This window comes from Misgurnus anguillicaudatus, chromosome 5, assembly GCF_027580225.2.
Source record: "Misgurnus anguillicaudatus chromosome 5, ASM2758022v2, whole genome shotgun sequence".
In the NCBI taxonomy this organism is placed as follows: domain Eukaryota; kingdom Metazoa; phylum Chordata; class Actinopteri; order Cypriniformes; family Cobitidae; genus Misgurnus; species Misgurnus anguillicaudatus.
The window spans coordinates 27995349-28018804 of NC_073341.2; the positions used below are offsets into that span (position 1 = coordinate 27995349).

At 37.7% G+C, this 23456-nt stretch overlaps 1 protein-coding gene across 1 annotated transcript in view; it reads left to right on the plus strand.

Annotated features, from left to right (window-relative positions):
- Positions 1-23456, plus strand: part of nphp4 (nephronophthisis 4) — a 186137-nt gene that overhangs the window by 148550 nt on the left and 14131 nt on the right. Inside the window, exons 14-18 of the mRNA XM_073867390.1 lie at positions 5218-5378; positions 7423-7603; positions 13327-13458; positions 16303-16517; positions 17433-17659. Coding sequence (XP_073723491.1) covers positions 5218-5378; positions 7423-7603; positions 13327-13458; positions 16303-16517; positions 17433-17659 — 916 coding nt within the window. The remainder of the gene's footprint in view (positions 1-5217; positions 5379-7422; positions 7604-13326; positions 13459-16302; positions 16518-17432; positions 17660-23456) is intronic.

A 23456-nucleotide genomic window follows, 5' to 3' on the forward strand; every position in this document is an offset into this window, starting at 1 on the left:
AAGAAAAGTGAAGTGGAGTCACTTTGTTATGAACTTGGTAGTGCTGAGAAATCAGTTCTGGCTCTGTCGGTTGATATGTCTGCCAAAAATAGTTATTACCTGCCCCTGATGTGAGTTATTTTTATCAATAGTTTCTCACGAACTAGCAAAAGCCGATATTTCATAACACATTAAAATGTAGAGCACTCCTTTTCCCACAGTTTCCAAAGTGGGGCTTTACTCCTGTGTTTCATCATAATGGTGTTGGCCGAAGCTTCTTGCATTGATTCATTTGGAAGCTGTTATGTATTGGCTAAGAACCAGTGCTGCCCAATTAATTGAAATCGTGATATGACCTTGTGCGATTATTAAACCTCAGAAGTTCAGCGGGAAGGAAATGTACTTCGTTCAATCTGTATTCTGCTTCACATATTCAAATCATATGCCAGGTTCATGATATTGTGGCCCACTGTGAGTTTGCTCTTAAATTGCTTACACGTACTTTGTGAACACAAACCTCTGCAGGATTACTAATATTTTCATGTAGTTACAAACATTTTAACCACTGCACGTTGTCAGGTTGAAATGCTTTTTTGAAGTGCTTTTCACAAATGATAGTTGCAAAGCAGCTTTACAGAAAATATGTTCTTGAACAAACAGTATAAAGAGATAAAGCTGTATAGAATAAAAAATGATAGAAAACAGGAAGTTATACAAAACAAAGAATACAAAGCTGACAAAGCGACATAGGTTATACAAAAGGAGAGATGACAGAATTGCATTTGAAAAGAAAAACGTTTTAAAGTATTATATTGTCAAAGAAACACGGAAGAAAAACGTTATCTTCCCTTCAAAATAGAGGAATGTTGAACTGTAAGAATTTAGAACAATATTAATGAAATTTAAATGTGTGCCCCTGGACCACAAAACCACTCAGGTAAATTTTTAAAATATAAACTGAATAAATAAGCTTTCCATTGATGTATGGTTTGTCATACAACTATTTAAAAACTGGAATCTGAGGGTGCAAAAAATCTAAATATTTAGAAAATCACCTTTCAATTTGTCCAAATGAAGTCCTTGACAACTGCATCCACTCACATAAATAAAGATTTGATACATTTTCAGTAGGAAATTTATAAAACATCTTTATTGAACATGATCTCTATATAATATCATAATAATTTTTGGCATAAAAGAATAATCGATAATTTTCACCCATACAATGTATTGTTGGCTATTACTACAAATTAAGAGTTTGGTTCCAAAACGCAATAAATCCATTTTGACTAATTTGGGTAAAAATTTGTTGTCTATATCAAGAAAGTGACAAACTTTACATAGCATCTTTAGGTTATAATAACATAAAAATTTAAATCCATAATTTCGAAAGATTTAAAATATTTATTATAAAAACTGATGATTTTTTTCTGCAAGATGCAATAAATCCAGAAAGTTATTTCTATTGAATCAATATATAAATGTGCATTCATCTTTGCCATTTTATATTCATTTAGTTGACTAGTGGTATACACTGATTAAAAATTTTAACATTAATGTCATTAATCAAAACACTTACTTTGTCATTTTAAGAACACTGTAATTGCTGCTGTCATCCTTGGGACGTCGTCGCTGAACTTTTTTGACAGCGATCAGCTGTAAAATGTTTTGGTCCTGCTCGATTTTTGTTGACGATTTTTGAAGCTTGATGCTGTCGTGTAAGAACAAGCAACAGCCGACATTTTTCCTTTGCCCGAATGCCTCTGACGTAAATTATTCGATTGAAGTTTCTTCCTCGCCACAGAAAGCCACCACAGGTTTATCAATGCCATCAAAATTATTATTTTTTGTTTGTTTGTTGATCACGAAGCACAAAGTAGATGAGGAAAACTAGGATTCTGTATGTTTTTAAAGCGCCACCCTTATTGTTTTACAATGTGTGAAATGGTGCGCTGTGATTGGTTATGCGGATTTATTGCATTCTGCAGAGAAAGAGGACTGCCGTTTGTCACGGTTTGAAAAAAAAGGGAGAAAAGATGACAGAATAACATGGCGGATATCAGATTTGGCGTAAAATGAAGAATTTACTTTTTAATACTTACCTGATAAAATACTGATTTAAAAAAATGGCGTTTATTGTGATTTTGAACCAAACTCTTCATGTTTTGGACCAATCTCTTCAAATATACCCACGTGACTTAAGACTGGTTTTGTTGTCCAGGGCCACATATATGAAATAAATTACATATTTCTTCAACCTGCAAGCGGCTGTTTCAAATTTTGTCTTTTAATATCACGAATTTGAGATAACATGTTATTGTATATCTATATTCAACAAAATAATCACTATGATTATTATTCATTTTTGCCAAATTTTGCAGCCCTACTAGATATAGTTTTCAGTAAGGTGGAACACACATTACATAAGAATCTCTCATAAGTAGGCTGCCTCTCATTTGCCTGCTGTGAACAGCAGAGAAGAATGAAAAAACTAAAGCCAGAAGAATAGATGAAGGGTGGCGGAGTAAGAAAGCAGAAGACATAAGATAGCATAATAAAAGAGATGGGGGGGGGGGCTAACAGCCTGTTTTCAGCCTTTTTCATTTTAGAAGTTTTTACAACAGACAGAATATCATGCATAAAAGATACATAATATCCTAAAAAAAAAGGTCCTAAATAGCACTAAAAGTGGTTCATTGGCTCGTAATCATAGGGGAACCATTTTGGTGCTAAACATCACCTATGTAGAACCATATTGTGCTATAGTCAGGCATTAGTACCACAGATGGTTCTACAGAGGTGCTATATAGGTGCTCTGTAGCGCCAAAACTGGTTCCCCTATGATTACAAGCTTTAATTACTATTTAACACCTTTTTTTGAGTCTACTGACAGGAGTATGCACATTGTTAAGCCATAATGTACTAAAGCATTACGCCCTGGTGCATGGATCTACAACCTTAGAAATACTTCTTGACTACAATGAGCCATGAGGTACAGTACAGTGCCATAACATTTTTCTGGATAAACCATGATATTGTGCACAAATCTGTAGAAGGAATATCTGTATTTTTATGTTAATAATACTAATAAACACAGCCTTTTGTAAAGGGTTACCTTGTTTTTTTGTGTAAAATGATCATATAAAAAAGCATGCAACTTTTTAAAAAATAGTGTAGATAGATGTTGATATATATATATTTTTTTTTAAACTGTCCCTTTAAACATTATTTTTTTTACTTTCCATTAGCTTGTTTTGCTTGTCAAGATTAAAACTTGATCCACGGTCTGTTGTGTTCATTTGTGGTAATTTCGATTTGTGTTCAATACCAACCCGCCTGACCCCCATCAATCAGCCTCAGTCATTCCAGTACCCTACGTCAGCCAGTGTGTCCTTGCTTAACTCTGTACAGTTTGTTCTGAATCTTTTGGCGGCATTTGATGCTGTCGCCAGCAAACTATTGATCTCTAAAATGGCAGAGATGCTCATTTCCAGGTCATTGCCCCTTCCAGCGTATATCCAACAGTACCTAGACGACAGTTTGTACCAAGTCAGCTAGAAAGGCTTTGTCTTCCTACCTTGCACCCCACCCTGAGGAACCCTGTGTAGACCTTTGCCTTTCTCTTCCTATAGACAGTTTCAGCAGTAACAACATAAACAAGCGGCTTTCGTAACTTCCGGTGAACTCCACTTAGAATAAAAAACCACAAAGTCATTTTAAAGTAGTTTATTTATATAACAAGCAAAATAAACAACATGTAGATTACCTAGGAAACCCAAACATTTGTTATTTTTGACAAGGTATTTGTTTAAGATTTCAGTTTCAGCAACTAGTCAGACCATTAAGCAAACAGAAACCGAAAGTAAAGTTTGGACCTGATGCGTAATCGCACGTGCGTCCGATGAAATCGTCTATACCAGATCAATCAGAAAAGTTATCCAATCATATTGCGTCTTGTACAAATTGAGTGTGCGTCATAAGTCTTGAAAAGTGAAGCCTTTAGCTCTTTGATCGCCCCCTTGTGGCTGGCTGCAGTACAAGTCATAAACCCCGCCCTTTTCATTCAAACGAATGGGACTCTGCTCTAAATAAAAAAAATAAATTACACTTCCAATAAAAGTTTCCAAAAATGTTTTTCGTCCTTTCAGGTAGTTAATATCACGCTGATATATGTTCAAGTGTTCATTTTTGTGTTACGTTTAATTTTAGCTAGTAATTTGATGCTATAGAAACGGGGCGTGTCGTTATATTTGGCGTGGTTGAATTGGAAGCGCGAGCGTTTGGGCGGAAGTTTAATATCGCGGCTCCGCCTCTGGCTCCACAGATGATTCCTTCTGTGCATGCCTTGGCTCCAAACTGACGTTTTTACGTAACATGGCAGCGACTATGGTCGGACATTTTTAGCTTCAATTCATTACAATGGAGGGAGGCGACGTCGCGTCGTCCATCTTTTTTTACAGTCTATGGTACAAATGCTATTGCTGTTAAGTATCTGTCTCTGCATCTGTGGGACTCATAATTATTTTTAATGTATCAAAGTATTGTATCTCTTCCTAAAGTTACAATTGTACTTACCAAATCACAGTTTCTCACTAATACCCCCAACACACACACACACACACACACACATAAACACAGGACTACACATTGGAAACCAATATTTGCAATAATTCTAGACAAATTTTGGCTTTCACTGCTGGCTTGGCAGTTTTAGTGATCTTGCTCCCCGCTGCTTTCAATACTTGATTATGCTTTGTAACCCACCACTACAGATTTGTTGCCTAGCCCCACTCCACATGAAGTAATCCTAGTTGATCCAGTGCCTTCTGCATTGGTATTCAAAAACATAAATGTAATGGTGCAAAAGCATTAGGAAAACTGATTGCAGTCATCAGTTTGAACCGGAAGCATGTGGGAGCACACGAAAATATAAGAGCTTGATATTCATGACTGACGGTGAGTGAGAGTGGGAGAAAGCAAGTGTTTTTGTCAAAATGTACCGTAAATAGCACTTGATGGCAGCAGTCTACCGAGATCAAACAGGTTAGTTTTTCACCTAAAAATCCTTGATTGCTTTCATCAGCCTTACTTCACCCACCTCAGATTTGTGGTAAAGTCTGAATATTTTATCTACTCTCTATAAAATTCACCTCTAATTACCTTCTGATTTAATATTTAATCTACATATTTAATCACAAATCTTTTCCTGTACCATCTTTTCTTTTTCTATTGACTCAGGTTGTCCAGGTCTGCAGCTGCAGTACAGAGTTGACCCACAATTCCTAAAGCCGGGTGAGCGAGTATGGTTCCTGCGATACCTGGCCCTACATTCTCTGCAGATTGATGTGTGGGACAGTGAATCATTACTGCTGATTGGCTCAGCTGCTGTGGAGCTAAAGGTACAGGAAACATTGTGTTACATCCGCAGCAAAATACTTGGATGATCAGAAATTAAAGGATTAGTCCATTTTCTTAAAAGAAAAATCCAGATAATTTACTCACCACCATGTCATCCAAAATGTTGATGTCTTTCTTTGTTCAGTCGAGAAGAAATTATGTTTTTTGAGGAAAACATTGCAGGATTTCTCCAACTTGAATGGACTTTAATAGAGCCCAACATTTAACACCCAACTCAACACTTAACAGTCCCTTTCAACGGAGTTTCAAATGACCATAAACGATCCCAAACGAGGCACAAGGGTCTTGTCTAGCGAAACGATTGTCATTTTTGACAGGAAAAATAGAAAATATGTACTTTTAAACCACAACTTTTTGTCTAGGTCCGGTCCAGCGCGACCTAACGTAAATGCGTAGTGACGTATGGAGGTCACGCGTTACACATATAAAACGCACATTTGCGGACCATTTTAAACAATAAACTGCCACAAAGACATTAATTAGTATCATTCCACATACAACAACGTAGGAATGGTCCTCTTTCAAGACACTTGTAAACACTGGGGCGGAGTTTCGCGTTCGTCCTCTGTGACCTCTTGACGTCATGACGTATTGCGTGGGGTCAGCTGGCGCATCACGACCGGATCTACATGACGAGAAGTTGTGCTTTAAAAGTGTATGTTTGTTGTTTTTGTTGTCAAGAATGACAAACGTTTTGCTAGATAAGACCCTTATGCCTCGTTTGGGATTGTTTATAGTCCTTCGAAACTCCGTTGAAAAAAACTGTTAAGTGTTGAGTTAGGTATTAAATGTTGGGCTCTATTAAAGTCCATTAAAATTAAAAAATTCCTGCAATGTTTTCCTCAAAAACATAATTTCTTCTCGACTGAACAAAGAAAGACCTCAACATTTTGGATGACATGGTGGTGAGTAAATTATCTAGATTTTTCTTTTAAAAAGAAAATGGACTAATCCTTTAAGCTCGTTTTAAAAACCCATGCTTGGATTTATGAAAAATCTAACTTTTACAGTATAATTTTCTTCACGGCAAAACTAGATGTGCGCGGCGGAGAAACAGATAAAGTAACAATAAAGGCATTTACTGTACTGTGTTCACACACTGCCAACATGCATTTATGTCCAAAAACCTTGTAAAAGTGGATTTTGCATAATAGGTGCCCTTTCAGAAATAACGCAACAAACAAAAGTGATGACAGACCCCACACTCCTTCTCCTTGCAAGTTTTCGACTGCAACGCCTAGCAATAACCCCACCAGCCATACACAGACATTTGACACAAGTACAAATACTGTTTTCATTAATAGCACAGCTCAGACAGCTGGTTAAGTCATACATTCGCTCCGCACATCTAAACCTTTCTGTGGCATTCATTATTTAGCGCGCTCAGATGGGAGTGTAATGTTGAAATGATTAAATATGCATGCAATACTTCAAGACACCTGCGTCTGTTAGATCTCACCACCACGGGTCCCTTGGTTGGAGCTCTTTGCGATGTCAGCTGTTGAATAAATGGTTAGAATTAAAAACAAGGAAAGAAATGGGTAGAATTGCATCAACATAATTGGACTGCATGGATTTTGACCTTTTCACAAATAACAAAAGGTCCATTTAGGCAACCATAGGTTGATCAGACTGTGATATTGTCAGGTACTTGGGTAACATATGTCTTAGTTGCTGTTTATTTATGTACTTGTTAACTCTTTTGTTCGGCACGGCTAAACCAATCAAATTCGGAATCGGTGTAACAGAGATTTAATTAGTAGATAAAACTGATGCTCTCTCGTGATGAATCTTCCAATCAGGGTGCGCGTTCTAGAATAGCAGAGCCGAACATTAAATCGCTTCATCAGATCATAACCTTCTCTGCATCCACGATAGAGGAAAAAGCTGTTTTTATGCTATCTCGTGTCTGCAGATTGTGCTGATTGTGAATTTTTCAGCAGATAACAATAGTAATTTAATTTTCCCAGCTTTGATGATTAAATTCGCACACGTCTAATATTTACTTTTGTCATTTACTTTTAGCATATGCTGCGGCAGGGCCGTGCCGCCGTCCAGGTGTGCCATGAGCTGGAAGTGATTACCACTGAATACCAGCAGGATGCCAGCTTTGCCATCGGGCATGACAGCAAGCACAGGGCATTTCCAGGCATCAATGTCTACACCACCGTGAAAGGAATTCTGCATCTGCGGCTTGGCAACGTCGGTAAGGATTGCATGTTGTGCTATGCAATGTTTACCTTCTTTAAATTAAAGCATAGGAAAGCAGCTCTTCATCATTGCCAATACGATAAGATGAGAAGAATCAATCCTTTGTGACCTTTAGAAAATGAGTTACTCCCAATTCTAAAAATCAGACCTGAATCAAAGCTATTTGAAGGCCGTCTTCCTGTTTATCTGCTCTTTACTGTAGAGGTCCGAAAAATGTGTTTCCTGTGAAATTACCCGGTTAAATGGTTGGATAACCATCTGCTTTTTTTCTGTATCTCATTCTCAGCGGCCGGAATCAATTAACTCATCCGCATCTTCAAATCAACACAGCTCAAAGCTTCTCAATGGCCTATCTCAATCTGGGATTAATGCATTGTTCATTTGTTTGTTTCCTAATGAGTGGTCGCCATTAGCAAGAGATTGAGGTTTACCGGCTCTTTGAGGCTTATAGAGATTGTATCTATTGAAAGCATCCTTGGAGGACTAACTAGGTCAAAGCAAAGACTATTATTGGTTCTAGGAAGCAATACTATTAAAGGGACTTGAATGTGCTAATATCACATACCCACGCATTTTTTTTTATTTGTTGTATAAATGGATTACTCTTTTAATTGATCTATTGAATGTATTCAATTCAGTTTTGATAAATTAAAATGTCGCGAGTCTGCCGTGCTTGGTAATCCTCCCAAATAGATGTTTTACTTCATGATCCCTTTTCTGTTCCGACGTTTTCCACTCGGATATGAAGGCAGGCGTGTCATGCGACAGTAATAAATGAAACTCCTGTGTTATTGGACTCCTGTGATGATTGGCGTCCTGTCACCTCGTAATGAAATCCTCTTTAATTAACTTTGGCTTGATGCACACAGACAAGTGCAAAATTAAACAAACAGTAAATCCGCAGAAATGAACAGGATGACTTAATTCCTCACTAATGGAATAATAATAGAATAAGTTAAAACATTGTCTCGATTCCAAGCGTTTCAGCTGTCAGAAGCTTAGCACAGAAGCAACAGGCTCCATCACCTCCGTATGCAGGGCCAGATGGAGAGAAAAAAGATTAGGATTTTATAATTCTTCCTGCCTCTGGCCCCCACACTGCTCATCTGCAGACGTTTGATAAGCACGGCAAAGACTTAAGCAGAACAGTGAGATGGGTATTGAGAAAGAGAAAAATAAAGACGGAAAATCACATTTCCGCAATAATTATTTCCAAGTTTCTATCTTTCCTTTGATGGTGGAAAAAAGCAAAACAATGATACTGTATACATTTGCGCAATAATTCGTTTATAAGAAAAAGAAAGTGCATCCCATTAATAACCATGTCCTTTCATGTCCTCCACTATGATAAAAGTACCCTACACTGTATCTAAATGACTTACAAAGCTACAGGAAAGAAATGGGGATCTATTAAACATAATAAAGCACCCAACCAGCATGTAGATCAGACCCACTGATAAAAGGCTGGATGAGATTTCATTCTTGTTTAAGATCTGGGACCATTTTTACTTCTCTTCAGAGAGCCTTTTAGTTTGCCAACAACTACCGTAGCAGTTTTGTACAGTTGTTTTTGATCTGTGAATGCATGCGTATGACTATACTATAGTTATTTAAAATATTTGGGATCTTTTCTCGTTTTGGTGTTTTATCAGAACAGTCCACCAAACCCTTCATCTGTTCATCTGCCTTGCACTCTTCTGATGTGATTTAATTGTGGTATTTTGCTGCATGTAGCCTACAAAAGTTGCTATAAATTCTTATTTAATTCATAAACATCGACTATGCAGTAGTATTCACACGTCACAACCATAGACTGTAAAAAATATGGACGTAGTGTCCGTGATGTCACCCATTGGTTTGTGAAGATCGTTTTTGAAGCTTAAAGTAGGCGTTGCCTGTCGCCGCCATCTTGGCCGCACGTCACCGCGAATCACTCGCGGAAAACCGAAAAAAATGGGTAAAGCTTTGAAAATGAGCTTATACAGACCAAAAACACTTTTTGGCCTTTTTAGCGGCCAGTCGATGAATTGCCGTTTAAGCCACTTCTGTATTGGTTTCATTAGAGAGATCAGAAGGTTGCCCCTCAGTCACAACGTGGTGTCTTATGACATCATTTTACTTTTATATGACTACAAATCATAAAACATAAAACAATCTCAAACTTAGAATTTAAACTAAACAAAACATACACTATATTGCCAAAAGTGTTGGGACACTTGCCTTTATATGCATATGAACCTAAATGAAATCCTATTATGAATCCATACAGTTTAATATAGAGTCGGCTCACCCTTTGCAGCTATAACAGCTTCAAAATTTTCTTGAAAGACTTTCTACAAGGTTTAGGAGTGTGTTTATGGGAAGTTTTGAGCATTCTTCTAAAAGCACAACAAGGTCAGACACTGATGTTGGATGATAAGGCCTCGCTCGTAGTCTCCTCTCTAATTCATCCCAAAGATGTTTTATTGGGTTGAGGTCAGGACTCTCATCTATGTCTTTTTGGACCTTGCTTTGTGCACTGGTCATGTTGGAAAAGGAAGGGGCCATCCCCAAACTGTTCTCACAAAGTTGAAAGCATGAAATTACAAAATGTCTTGGTATGATGAAGCATTCTGGGTTCCCACAGGTCCTTGAAATCCTTGAAGGTTGTGAATCTGGGGGGAAAATTCAAGGCCCTTGGAAGTTTTTGAAAATATACATAGATACAGGTCATTGAAAGTGCTTGAATCTATTTTATGCACAAAGGTTTCTGAAAAAAAATCCATATTATTTCCTGTGTAGTGTAGGATAATATCATTAAAATTCTAGACTTTTTAAGAACACATGCTAAACTGTTCGCTTTAAATGCTTATATCTTCTGTATGCAAATGTTGATTCATACCAAAGTGCTTTTTTGCATAGTTGTGTTTAACAAATAAAAACGTCTCGGGTTACGTATGTGTTGTTCCCTGAGAAGGGAATGAGATGCCGCGTCTCCCTTGCCATACTTTCTGCGTCCCTGTAACATCGTCTTTGGCAATATTTCAGATAGCGATATTCTTCCTGGCTTCCTCGTCACCCTGTCTTTGTTGTTAAGCCTCACCATTGGTTGAATTTGATATACACATTCAGACGCACTTACTCTTGGAGGCGTCCCCAAAGTGTCACTGCAGTGATGCAGCGCGAGTTCCCTCGAAAGGGAACTGTAACAGTGTATCTTTAAGTGTAACACAATGTAACCTTGCTCTCACTTGAAATGTGTCCCAACATTTAGTCCTTGAATTTGAGGGTATTGGACCTGGAAAGTCCTTGAAAGGTCCTTGAATTTGAAGGTAACTAAGGTGTGGGAACCCTAAGCATTAAGAGACTCTTTCACTAGAAGTGATTGGAACACCTGAATTCAATGAATTTGGAGGGGTATTTTCTGAGGTTTAATAGCACAGAATTTATGATGAATTAATGTATTTTTTAAAAATGTCTAAAACTGCGGGCCCCCTGGCACCATCTCACGCCCCCCAGTTTGAGAACCACTGATGTAAGCAAGGTCAACAGTGATTACAAGGTGTTTGGTTTCATTTATTTATTTCATTTGGACAATGATTAGACATCTGTTAAATTATCACTGACATGCCTGGGCTGTGTTCAGACAGTGATTAGACATGGACCTTCATCTGTTGCCATTTTAGCACAAATAGAAGTGATTTGCCTAATATTATTTTGATCAGAGTTGTGGACTGTATTGCTTACAAAACATAAATCAATATTTTTTTGGTGGTGCCTTGAAATATCTCTTATCTCTACAACACAAACTGTCGTTTCGCCCAGGGCTGAGATTAAATTTGGTGTTCCTTCTGTTACGCACCCTCACTCACCCGCTTCACGCTTTTAAAAAGACCATCGTGCTTTTAAATGAAATGCTGTTGTGTGGAAACATTTGTCTCGCCGGCTGATGTCTCATTGACAAAAAGAAATACGTGTTTAATGTGTGGCCTGTTGATTTGTGGATCTGTCTATTGCATTTTCATTGGAGTTTAATCAATCACTGGCAGTGCACTAAAACACACGCACACATTCAGTCCCCTTCGTTTTGTGCCTGACCTTTGTCTTGTAATTAGAGCTCTTACCTGTCACTTATCAAAGGTAAATCCTGTGCAATGTTTGGGGTACTTGATGGCGGCTGTTAAACCTACGTGAGAAAAGCAGTAACACTGCAGTTTAGACAATTCACTGCCTCTCAATGCACAGCAATCGGAGAGATAGATAGCGAAACAGGAAGCTAAGGGTCATTGGCCTTATATATACTTACAGTATACCACCATTTTTCAGTGTTGTCTTCATACTTTCTCCATTTCCTCCTATATTACATTTCTGACCATCCATCTTGTTTCTTACCGCAAAGCTTTAATCAGTCCACTTTGTCATATTATTTATTTTTAACCAAAACAACTTAAGTGTATTCAAGCTATGCAATTTATCATCATGTATTTTCCCGGGGGGGATCAAATCCAATAACCTCTGCGGTGCAAATGCAATGCTCTACCAATTGAGCTACAGTCAAAATGTTTCCTAACTCGGTGTAACACCAATGTTTATTATTGTAATGCATTATTCTTATTCTCGTAATAGCTCCGCTCACTGTGAAATCTCTTTGGTTGAAACCTTGCTTCACTTAACTGAACAATAAGCAATAAGCATATGTTAATTGCCTGATTGTGTTGTATCTTGGTTCGGGAAACTTCATGTATTGTGTCTGGTTAGAGTACTGTTATCTTCAATGCTTTAAAGAGCACCTATTGTCCGATTCACTTTTTTTAATTTCCTTTGGTGTGTAAGTGTGTATTAGTACATGTTAACGATATGAAAAAGGTTCAAACCCCAAAGTAAACGATGACGCGAGTTATCGTCTCCAACCCAAATCTCTTTTCTTGGACTACAACAATCACACTGATTGTAGGCAACAGTTTACTTCCTAGGATTGGTGATGTAGACAAGACCAACATTATCACAATTCCGCCTGATTCTGACTCGCAGCCTGTAAGTTAACTTCTGTTAGCAACCGAATCTTTCAAACATGGTAAGGAGCTTCACATTTCCTGCTGACGTCAGAGGTATTCAGGCCAGTCACAACCTACAGATTAGCTGGCCAATCAGGGACACAGAGCTTTCAAATCCGTGCATTTCAAGAAGAGATTGAAATCTGGAGGTACTAAAATGTACGGTATGTGGAAAATAATGTGTTTTTAACCATAAACCACACAAACACGTATTATACTAAATACACAAAAAAACATTGTTTTTTAGCAACGAAATAGGCGCGCTTTAACAATGTCATTCTTTCTGTGTACATGTGTACCCTTCTTTACTCACAAACACTGGCACAATCAAAATGTCCCAGATTTAAAAATACACTGGTCTCTAATGATTCATCAAATGGAGACCAGTTGGGTTTGTATTTGAGCGGGAGTGTGTTGCTTCATGTAATCATCTCTTATTGTGAACGTAGAAAGTAAAAAAGAGAAAGCCAATGATAATCAAACACTTACTTACAGAGCCAATTCAAAATCCAGTTTATGTAATCAGCCAAATAGTTAAGAATAAAGGAAGAAATTACATGAAGTACAGGAAGTCAGGTTCTGCGCCCTGTGGAAAGCTTTTTCGTTTACGTTATTATGAAGTCTTATTCTAAACTAAATTTGGCCAAACTGAAGTGATTCAATTGAGTTGATTTTTTTTCAACAGGTTGTCGTGTATCAGGTTCCCAGAGTTCCCTGGCTCTTCCTCCAGCACATTCTCATGTGGTCCAGCCCAGTGACGCCACTCAGGGCTTAGCAGGAGGAGTTGTCCCGGCTTTAACAGTCCTCAGACTTAACGGTACGGCACATCATCTCTCTAAAGCACCAGAGCTTGACTTCATATCCCCAGAACTCAGAACACTGCAGTTCTGGAGCTCTGGTGAATTTCTCACAAGGATTTGTTGGTAATTCTGGAAGGGGATTCTGCTGAGAAATCACTTATCTATTCCCTTCATTGCTTAAAATTTAGCCTTTCTATATTTAATCAGCTTTATTGTAACACTTTGTGTGTTGTAATAGTAGGATTGCTTTTAATTGTTCTGATTATTATGTATATATTCAAATTCAGTTGCGTCTTATGTCATTAGACCAGAAGTACACTTCATGCAATTGTGCATATGTCAGTTCCTCTAGTAAAACACGATTATGCGATCGGATGATTCAATGCATCAGCCAAAGTCCGCATATTTATGCAGGGGTCGTATTTTTTAAATACGCCACACTTTCGCCGCATAAATTGCAGATTTCTGCTCGCAAAATAATGCGGGGCTTCCATGATTTCATAATCCCCGCATTTTCGTATTATAAAGTCATATATGTGACCTGATCCAGCAAAATGAGTCACAGTGACCCAAATTTCAAAATTGAGATTTTGGTATAAATGGAAAGAGGAGATCGTAAGCTTTCAAATGATATTCTAGTCAAAGTCATACCTTGAATGGTTTTAAAGATATAGACATTTGAATTAAGGTTGTCTGTCCTCTTTTTCCAACTGAAAACCTGAGAAAAACGCCTTTAAAGTTTTTTGCCTGTTTTTTGTAGATATCTTTCAAAATCCATTGCATTTTTAAAGGGATAAACGATTTATTTTACAGCTTAATCTGACCGCAGACATTATTATAAATGCTATTACAGTAAACCAAGAAACAAGCTTATAAATCAAACAGAATGATGTTTATTGAAAATGTGAAGTAACAGAAAGGTTTCTGTGATGGTTGGGATTTGAGTTAGGGGAAGGGATAGAACATTACATCTATGGAATGTCCCCACAAAACATGGAAACCAGAATGTGTGTGTGTGTGTGTGTTCGCGCGTGTGCGTGTTCGCGCGTGTGTGTGTGTGTGTGTGTGCGCGAGAAATTGAGAGAGGCAAGCAAAAAGATAACAAATAATGCTTGCCTATGCAATCTTATCTTTGTGTATGTTACTTGACAATAACAGTGTAAACAATTCAAAAAGGAGTTAAATAGGAGAGTGCTGCGAGACTGACAGGAGGATGGCTGGACCAATCGCGTGCACCGGGGTTTCCCATTGACAAACGATCAGTGTTTATGAAGATTTCTGATTTGCTCTAAAACAACTTGTAACACCATATTTGGATAGATAGTGACGTTTCAGGGGATACCCGAAATGCTCGGAGGGGACGAGAGAATTTGAGAAAAGCAATTTCAAGCGAATTTAGTAAAACTGTTTCAACTTTAATAGTCATTTAAACACCTTTACTCAATTATTTGGACTATGAAACTTTGGGAGATTATTTTTTAATGTCTGTTCTTTGAAATTAGCTAAAAATATTTTTTTTGATAATTTCATTGTTTTTCAACATTATCGGCTCATATCTTAAAATAGAACGTTGCGACTTCCGACTCATTTCGCCAGAGCGGGTCACATATATATCTTAGCAGAAAGTTGAAAAAATGTTGCATTTACTTCACACATGCACAACCATGTCCCCTGTTGTTATGGGAATGTTAGGAAGTGGCATAATTAAGCGACGTGAACATCAATGAAAGCTGCAAAAGCTGCAAACAGTTTTTGCAAGTTTACACAGTTTTTGCGAGTTCCTGCAATTTCATCACATAAAATTGCATAAATATCCCGCTTATTCCATTGCATTTTTTAAGAAAACGGGCCGCAAGATCAATGATTTTTGCCCGCAACAATCACCATAAACTCTGCGTTTTTCTGGAAGGACTGATATGTGATCACAGTGTAAAATCAACTAAGCCACCTTGGCTCAAACACTGTATGTTTGCTTCTTTGTTGTGGCTTCTGTGCCTAATAAAATTGCTCTAGATAGGAAAATTGAACCGTAATACAGTATAACTGACTCATATAATACTGTTAGTGGGCACCCGCTTAGGGTCAGGGTCTTTTACGCCAGAAACATTTCTGAATGCAACGATGTGTGAAATCGAGCTTGCATAGCTAGTAGCATTTGCATTCAAGTAATTGCATATTGGATTATGTTTCTGGCCTTACAGTGCTTGTGATGTGTGTGTGTCTGTTTGTGTGTTTGTCTGTGTGTGTGTGAGTGTGTGTGTGTCGGCATTTATTGTGGTTAAGCTGTTTACTAAACAGCAAGCTGTCTGTGACCATTGTGGACATCACTACCTCCGTATGTAATGTCACATCCTGTAAAGATAGCTGACCCAGTCAGCGAAAAAGTCCCACATGTTTTTGGGCCACAAGCGGGCAGTTGTTGATTGTGTGTGTGTGTGTGTGTATGTCAGACTAATGAGATCAAGATAAAGAGAGTGTTTCAACATGCTCTTGTTCATCACTCAGAGACTCTTTAGTTTCCAGTGTACTGTAGATCTCTGTCTTTCTCAGTCTCAGTAGGTTGGGCTACAGTGGGAATTGAGCTTAAGGAAAAACACTTGCAGGCTCTTTTTGATCCTGCGTCGTTCTGTCTTTGTTGGCGTTAAATCACAGGATTATGTTAGTCGTGATGTTGAAGCGTGGATCTCAGGGCAGGTACTGAAAACGGGTCTCGCAGGGTGGGAGGGATAACTGGAAAAGATGAAGATAAATGCCAGGCCAAATGAATGGTGAAACGTCGCCTCAGAGAAACGAAAAAGTAGAGCATGTGGGTCTTGCAGGGCAAAAGATCTTGTTTATGCATGTGTATATGTGTGTTGCAGCGAGCAATGCCAGACGAGCCCGCCGCTTGCCAGAAACCGACAGCGAGCTGGCCAGACTGCTCCAAAGCACCATGAGGGAAGTGGGCGGGGCCATGCTCCATAAGCAGGACGAATCTGAGGAAGTGCGCCAGAGGAAGATGGATAGAATGGCGGCTGTCCGTCAACACGAGGAACAGAGGGTCACGGCACCTTTTCAGGACAATGCAAACCTTACGGTGAGAGAGAGAGAGAAGGATAGAGCAAGGCGTTCTTTATCGAGCAGAATTGAAAAGCTGTCTGTCTCGGCCCGAGCTGTCTGCTATTCTCTACCGCTGTGCTCCATGTGATCCTGACATTCTCTCCCAAGTCGATAATGAAAACACGGCTTCGTTTTAGCTTCAAGCAGAAACCAAGCTCCATTATTCGCCAATTTTTCTCACTCTGTGTGAATGATGAAATCCAACTTATACTTTCTTCCTGCTTTCACTCCTGCCAGCTTGCAGGAATATCAGTTTTCATAGTTAAGGTGTCTTTCTTCTGCACTTTCAGTATGTGAATTACATCAGCGCATATTTTGTCAAATGTATTAGAATGATATGCACAAAAAATACAATGCATAGAATGCAACCAACCTGGGAATAGAAATCATGACTATCTATAAGTTTTTCTAAGTAAGGGATAATGTACAGGCAGCAGGTTGTTGTTGCAGAAATAAGCCCCGACCATGTGATCAGTCTTGTATGACACTGAAGGGTCTTATTTCGTGATAACAACCTGCTGCCTGTACATTATCCCGCATATTACACAGCTATTTACCTCATAAGTAAGGTAAGGAACATTAAATATGATTTAAGATATTATATTTGCTAATTTTTAACGAGGAAAACACACATACTTACGGTTTTAAGACTTTCAAATGTCACAAAGACAATATTTGGTAATAAAAAGACATATTTATATTTAATTTTGTGTAATATTAAACTGTACCTGTCAAAATGATATGCAGCATCCGGGTTACCGTGTGCTATTAGTTTTAAGTGATTGTTATCTGAAAATAATGAACCTTGGAATGTTGCGACTGGCCAATCAAAATCAAGCATTTCAATGAGCTATAATCCTCACTGCTGTGCATTTGTTCTTTTCTTTCTCAGAGGCACAGAGCCGAGCGCGTGCAGCATTCTCGTGACCTGCACTTGATTGAAGCCTATCGTGAGCGCTGTAAAGCACAGGAGATCACCAACATGCTCTCCCAAGCCATTACCACCAAACACACTCTTTACGCCACACTCGGAACAGCAGAGTTCTTCGAATTTGTGCTTAAGAATCCATTGAACGTTCCTCAGACGATCACCATTGAGTGTGATGATCCAGAACTAAGGTATCTACTTACAGTAGCCCTCAAACTTGTTGCTTTTTTGCACAATGCTTTTTATAGTATTTGTACTGTATATATCAGGCTGAATAGGCTTTATGCCCAGCTGCACTACTTCCTGAACTTCAGCCAGCTTTGTGTTTCCTGTCTGCCATTATTGGACAAACTGATTAATCCAGGTGTGCCTGACCTCAGTAGTCACAACAACAATAATCAGGCACACCTGGATTAATCAGTTTGTCCAATAATGGCAGACAGGAAACAAGGAGCTGGCTGAAGTTCAGGAAGTAGTGCAGCTGGGCATAAAGTCTATTGCAAAAAAAAAAACACACGTTTGAACTTCAACTCTTAGAAAAAATCCAAGAATGCTTAAAATTGAATTGATCTCATTCCAAATCACTTCAGATTGATCAAATTCAATTTAAAGGAATAGTTCACCCAAAAATGAAAATTCTGTCATCATTTACTCACTTTCATGTTGTTACAAACCTGTTTTAATTTCTTTGTTCTGCTGAACACAAAGGAAGATATTTGTATTCAAGCAGTAAAAAACAGAAGCACAGTTGACTTCCATAGTAAAGTATAGAAGTCAATTGTGCTTAAAGGGATAGTTCACCCAAAAATGAAAATAATGTGATTATTGACTCACCCTCATGTCGTTCCAAACTCGTAAGATCTCCGTTCATCTTCGGAACACAGTTTAAGATGTTCTGTATTTAGTCTGAGAACTTGTTGACCCTTTATTTGGTCCATAATTTATTCAGCATTGTCTTCTCTTCCGCGTCTGTTGTGAAGCACATGGGCGAGACTAAAGTCATGTGACTGCAGTGACATGAATGACGCGTTATCCTCAGACATGTTTGCAAAGTTTTTTTTTCCAAACTTACATAGTGCGTCTCCATCACACTGTAAATGAAGCAAAAAAACAAAACAGCTGGGGTGCACCGAATAACACGTCAGCCGCGTCGTACATCATCGGTGTAATAGCAGTCACATGATTTTAGTTTCGTGCATGCGCTTCACAACAGACGCGGAAGAGAAGACAATGCTGAATAAAGTCGTCATTTTTGTTATTTTTGGACCAAAATGTTTTTTGGATGCGTCAACACATTTTAACTGATATACATGTTTGTAACAACATGAGGGTGAGTAAGTGATGACAGAATTTTCATTTTTGGGTGAGCTATTCCTTTAAATTCATATCATTGCTTTGACATATTATATGAATTGTAATAACAGTGAAAAAAGGAAAACAAAAATGGTGTAAAAAATCAAACAGTTTTGATCAAACTGTAGGTCACATTTTAATAGCCATGTCTATAAGTGTGAATAAGCGTCTGAGGAAATGAGTTTCCTCAGCAGGGTGTTTTAAGGACCTGGAGCCTCCCGGTGGGGCAGAAATACAGTGCTGAATAAATAATCAATTCCCTTTTTCAAGCTTATTATAATTGCTGTGTACTGTCGCGTATCCAGACCTTTTACTGCAGCAACGGTTTGGTGCTTTTCAGCTTAAACTTGCTAAGAACCGCCCACTTACAGGAAGAATCATCTGAAATATCAATCAAGCTATAAGAAGCTTGTTTGGGGGTGTTGTTACTAGAGATCACAAACTAAATAAACTGTACAGTAAATATCCGTTAATAGACTGCTTGCAGTCAATTGGGTGTCCCGTCTAATTGCAGTGTAATATTAAATGTCATTGGGATTGTAATGCACAAAATGTAAAAAAAAGGCTGCAAAGGTGAGCGGTCGCCCAGAATTCAGACACATACAGTGCACACATAAACACACACACCTTGTTTTAAATGGGACATATCATGAAAATCTCACTTTTTTCATGTTTAAGTGCTATTATTGGGTCCCCATTGCTTTAATCAACTTAGAAAATGTAAATGGTAAATGGACTGCATTTATATAGCGCTTTTAACAGACCTATGGCCATCCAAAGCGCTTTACAAGTTTTTGCCTCACATGCACCCATTCACTCACACATTCATACACCGACGACGGTGTCAGCCATGCAAGGCGTAGGCCAGCTTGTCGGGAGCAGCTGGGGTTAGGTGTCTTTCTCAAGGACACCTCGACACTTGATCCGGTGGAGTCGGGGATTGAACCACCAACCTTCCGTTTTGTAGACAACCTACATGAACCACTGAGCCACTGTGTGAAAAAGATCAACCCAGTAATTCAATTTTGGTAAACCATTCTCTGCAAGCATGTGAAAAAATAGATCATTGAAATTTGTCTCCCCTGGTGATGTCAGAAGGGGATAATACCGCCCCTTAATCTGCACTATCCAACCACGACACTATTATTTAGTGCAGAGATCAACTTATTTGCATTTTAAAGGACACACCCAAAATGGCACATTTTTGCTCACACCTACAAAGTGGCAGTTTTAACATGCTATAATAAATTATTTATATGATATTTTGAGCTAGAACTTCACACATGTACTCTGGAGACACCAAAGATTTATTGGACATCTTAAAAAAGTCTTGTGAAATGTCCCCTTTAAGGCAAAGGGATGTCTGGCCGTCCTCACACTTCAAAAGATGAAAATGTACTGCTGTGTCACTCTGTGAAGTATATTTGCATAGTCTATGTCTTCTCAGCTTGTATTTTGTTACAATGTTTCTAACTGTTTACCCATCTCACTGAACCAGACGTGTTTGTGTGTGTGTGTGTGTGTGTGTGTGTGTGTGTGTGTGTGTGTTTGTGTGTGCGCGCGCGCAGCTGTGCCAGGAAAACAAATACCTGAGATCTTGAGTTAGCATTTGTATGTTTGTGTCGAGCTGAAGCTTCTAAAGCAGTGGATGTTAGGGCTATGTTTGTATTACCGATGTATGCCACAAAGTCAGCCTTATAAAGCAATCTCTATCTCTCTCAATTCCTTTCACTGACAAAACTGTTTCTCACCTGTAGTCACGTTATATACAGACAAGCTGAAAAGCTGAACTGAAGGAGCTGCAGGTTAAAGGATATGCCAGCTTTCACCAGACGGCTTTCACTCTTTCTGTCTCATTCATTTCATTCTCATAGGTCAGGTCCTGTATCATATGATTTGTTTTCTTTCTTCTGAAGCAGTTTTTGAGATACAGTACACCGTGGCTGAATTTCATTTTCTTTTTCATGAAATGCTCAGAGAAATTAGGCGTTTAACCTCCAGAGGTCAAACTAGATATTATACGAGCTATTTTATTTTCTGCTCAATTTTATAGGTCAGTGTTACCATAATGCGCAATATTAAAATGCAGTTTTATATTTATAAAAGCTATGTTATACTATAGGACCTATATTATATAATATTATACTGTTTTATTTTAAATTAGATTAATTATATTTTTTTCTGTGTTTTTCTTTGAATTTATTTTAGATATCAGTATAGTGATCCAAGCATACTTAAAAAAAAAACGGTTCTTAATAGTACTAAAAGTACCTAACTGGCTTGTATTCATAGCGGAATCGCGGATCCATTTTTAGTGATATATTGCACCTGTGTAGAACCATATGGTGCTATGTAGAACCATAAGTGGTTCTTCATAGTTGCTATATTTCACTAAAAACAGTTCCCCTGTGATTACGAGCTTTTATGGCTTTTTAGGACCTTTTTTTTAGTATTCAGTGTGCAGCCTTAATATGAGTTTGACTGTAACAGATACTTTTTTTGACAAATGCGATTTTGAGAGTTTTTGAAATTATTTAAATTGTATATATATATATATATATATATATATATATATATATATATATATATATATATATATCACAGTGAGAAAGACAGTGTGGTTCAGCCTCACTAATCTCACATTCAACACAATTTGTCTCTCTTTTGTTTCTTTTTTCTACAGTATGTCTAGACTCTGATCACTTAGCCTGTATATGGTGGCTTTGTATCTCTTATGGTGAAATAATATTCTGCCAGATAGCATTTCAGTGCACTGTTTTATTCTATTCATACACAAAGCTCCTTTCATGCACTGTATGTGTTTGTGTGTGTGAGAGAGAATAAATGATTAGTTAAGATGCTCTCACATTTTTTTGGGGGGATGAGCATTTTTTCCCAGGCTTTTAAGGTGCCGTAGAATGTAAAACAGTATTTACCTAGGCATAGATAAATAATAAGATTTCTTTATATAGAAGAGTCATATCGTGAGCCTCAAACAGTATTGTTTCCTCCTTCATATGTAAATTTTGTGCATGCAAAAGACAGACCAATCTCAACATAACACAGACTGTGATGTATGCCCCAACATTAAATTACACGTTAAATTAATTACAATGTTGTTACAATGCTAAAAACATTTAATGTTATATGCTATTTAATGCTGCTAGCGTTTATGCTGAAGTTCTACTATTGATGTTACAGTTACGTTTTTTTAGGTCCATACTGCAAAAACACAAACTTATTACTCAGAAATGTCAATTTTCATCTCCGCACACACACAGAGCTACTGAATTGAGCTGCACTAAGAAACACCCAGTCAGAGCTGAGCTCAACATTATTATTTATGACCAGTGTTGGGGAAAGTTACTTTTAAAAGTAATGCATTACAATCTTAAGTTACTCCCAAAAAAGTAACTAATTGCGTTACTTAGTTACTTTCCATGGAAAGTAATGCTTACGTTACTTTTTAGTTACTTTTGCGTTACTTTTTCTTGGCTGAGGCTTGATCTCTTTCAGGCCTTGCAGGTGTTTTTATGACTGAAAAGTTCTGCATTAAGAAATTGCATATTTCATCACAAAAATGTCGAGCTCTGGCCTTCCATCTCAGTTTCTGACTCAAACTGTTCCCACACCAGACGTGTACGCATAGAGTGCATAATGTGACTACGTTTAGTTTAATTCAGTATTTTATCAAATTAATTAAACTGAAAAAAGTAACTTGCATTACTTTTTTGAAAAAGTAACTGAAATATTAATGTGTACATTAAAAAGTAATCTGTTACTTTATTCGTTACTTCAGAAAAGTAATATTATTACGTAAAACATGTTACTTGTAATGCGTTACCCCCAACACTGTTTATGACCCTTTCAAATAAGGCAATAATAGACCATTTCATTCTAGGAAGAAATCCTGGGGTTGTAAAAGGACATGAAAAACCGTCTCTGCATCATTTTTGTACATAATAAAGTCGCATACCTTAGAACAATGTAACATGTTGTATCAATTCTTTTTTTGGGGACCTTTAAATAATTTTACTTTAATGCCAATGAAAAGGTTATTAGTCAGTTATTGAAATACCTTATTTTCACAAAATGTCACTTTAGTCGTTTCATTGGTATTTAACAAATGTGAATCTTTTACTGCAAAACCTTCGAAGTACATGCAAAAACGCCACTTCTAAAAAAGTCTTGAGTCACTCTTCACTATCCTTTCTAAATAAAGGTAAAAAGCTGAAAAATTCTGAAAAATCATTGTGACATTTAATGGATTGCGCCAACTAACCAGTATTTCTAAATTGCTTTAGTATTTATGTCAAGAGCGTTCCATCAATGTCATTGTCATTATCTTATTTTTGACAGAGGTGGCGCTTAGGGGCTTTTACATCTGAGCTCCTCAAATATATGTGTATGTTTTGTTTGTAAGGGTGTCTCCTCCCTAACTCCTTTCATAAAGAGAGAATGTAACTGAATTTTCCAAGACATGGTTTTTGCATCTGTCATAAGTGTGAAGGAGTTTATACACCTCAGTTCTTTCCATTCTTTCATTTTGTAAAAAATTATCCCTTTTCTGGCCCGGAGGTGCAGCCTTTGATGTTTTTAATGCCCTTTTCCTTCATATGTTTGTGCATGAAATCC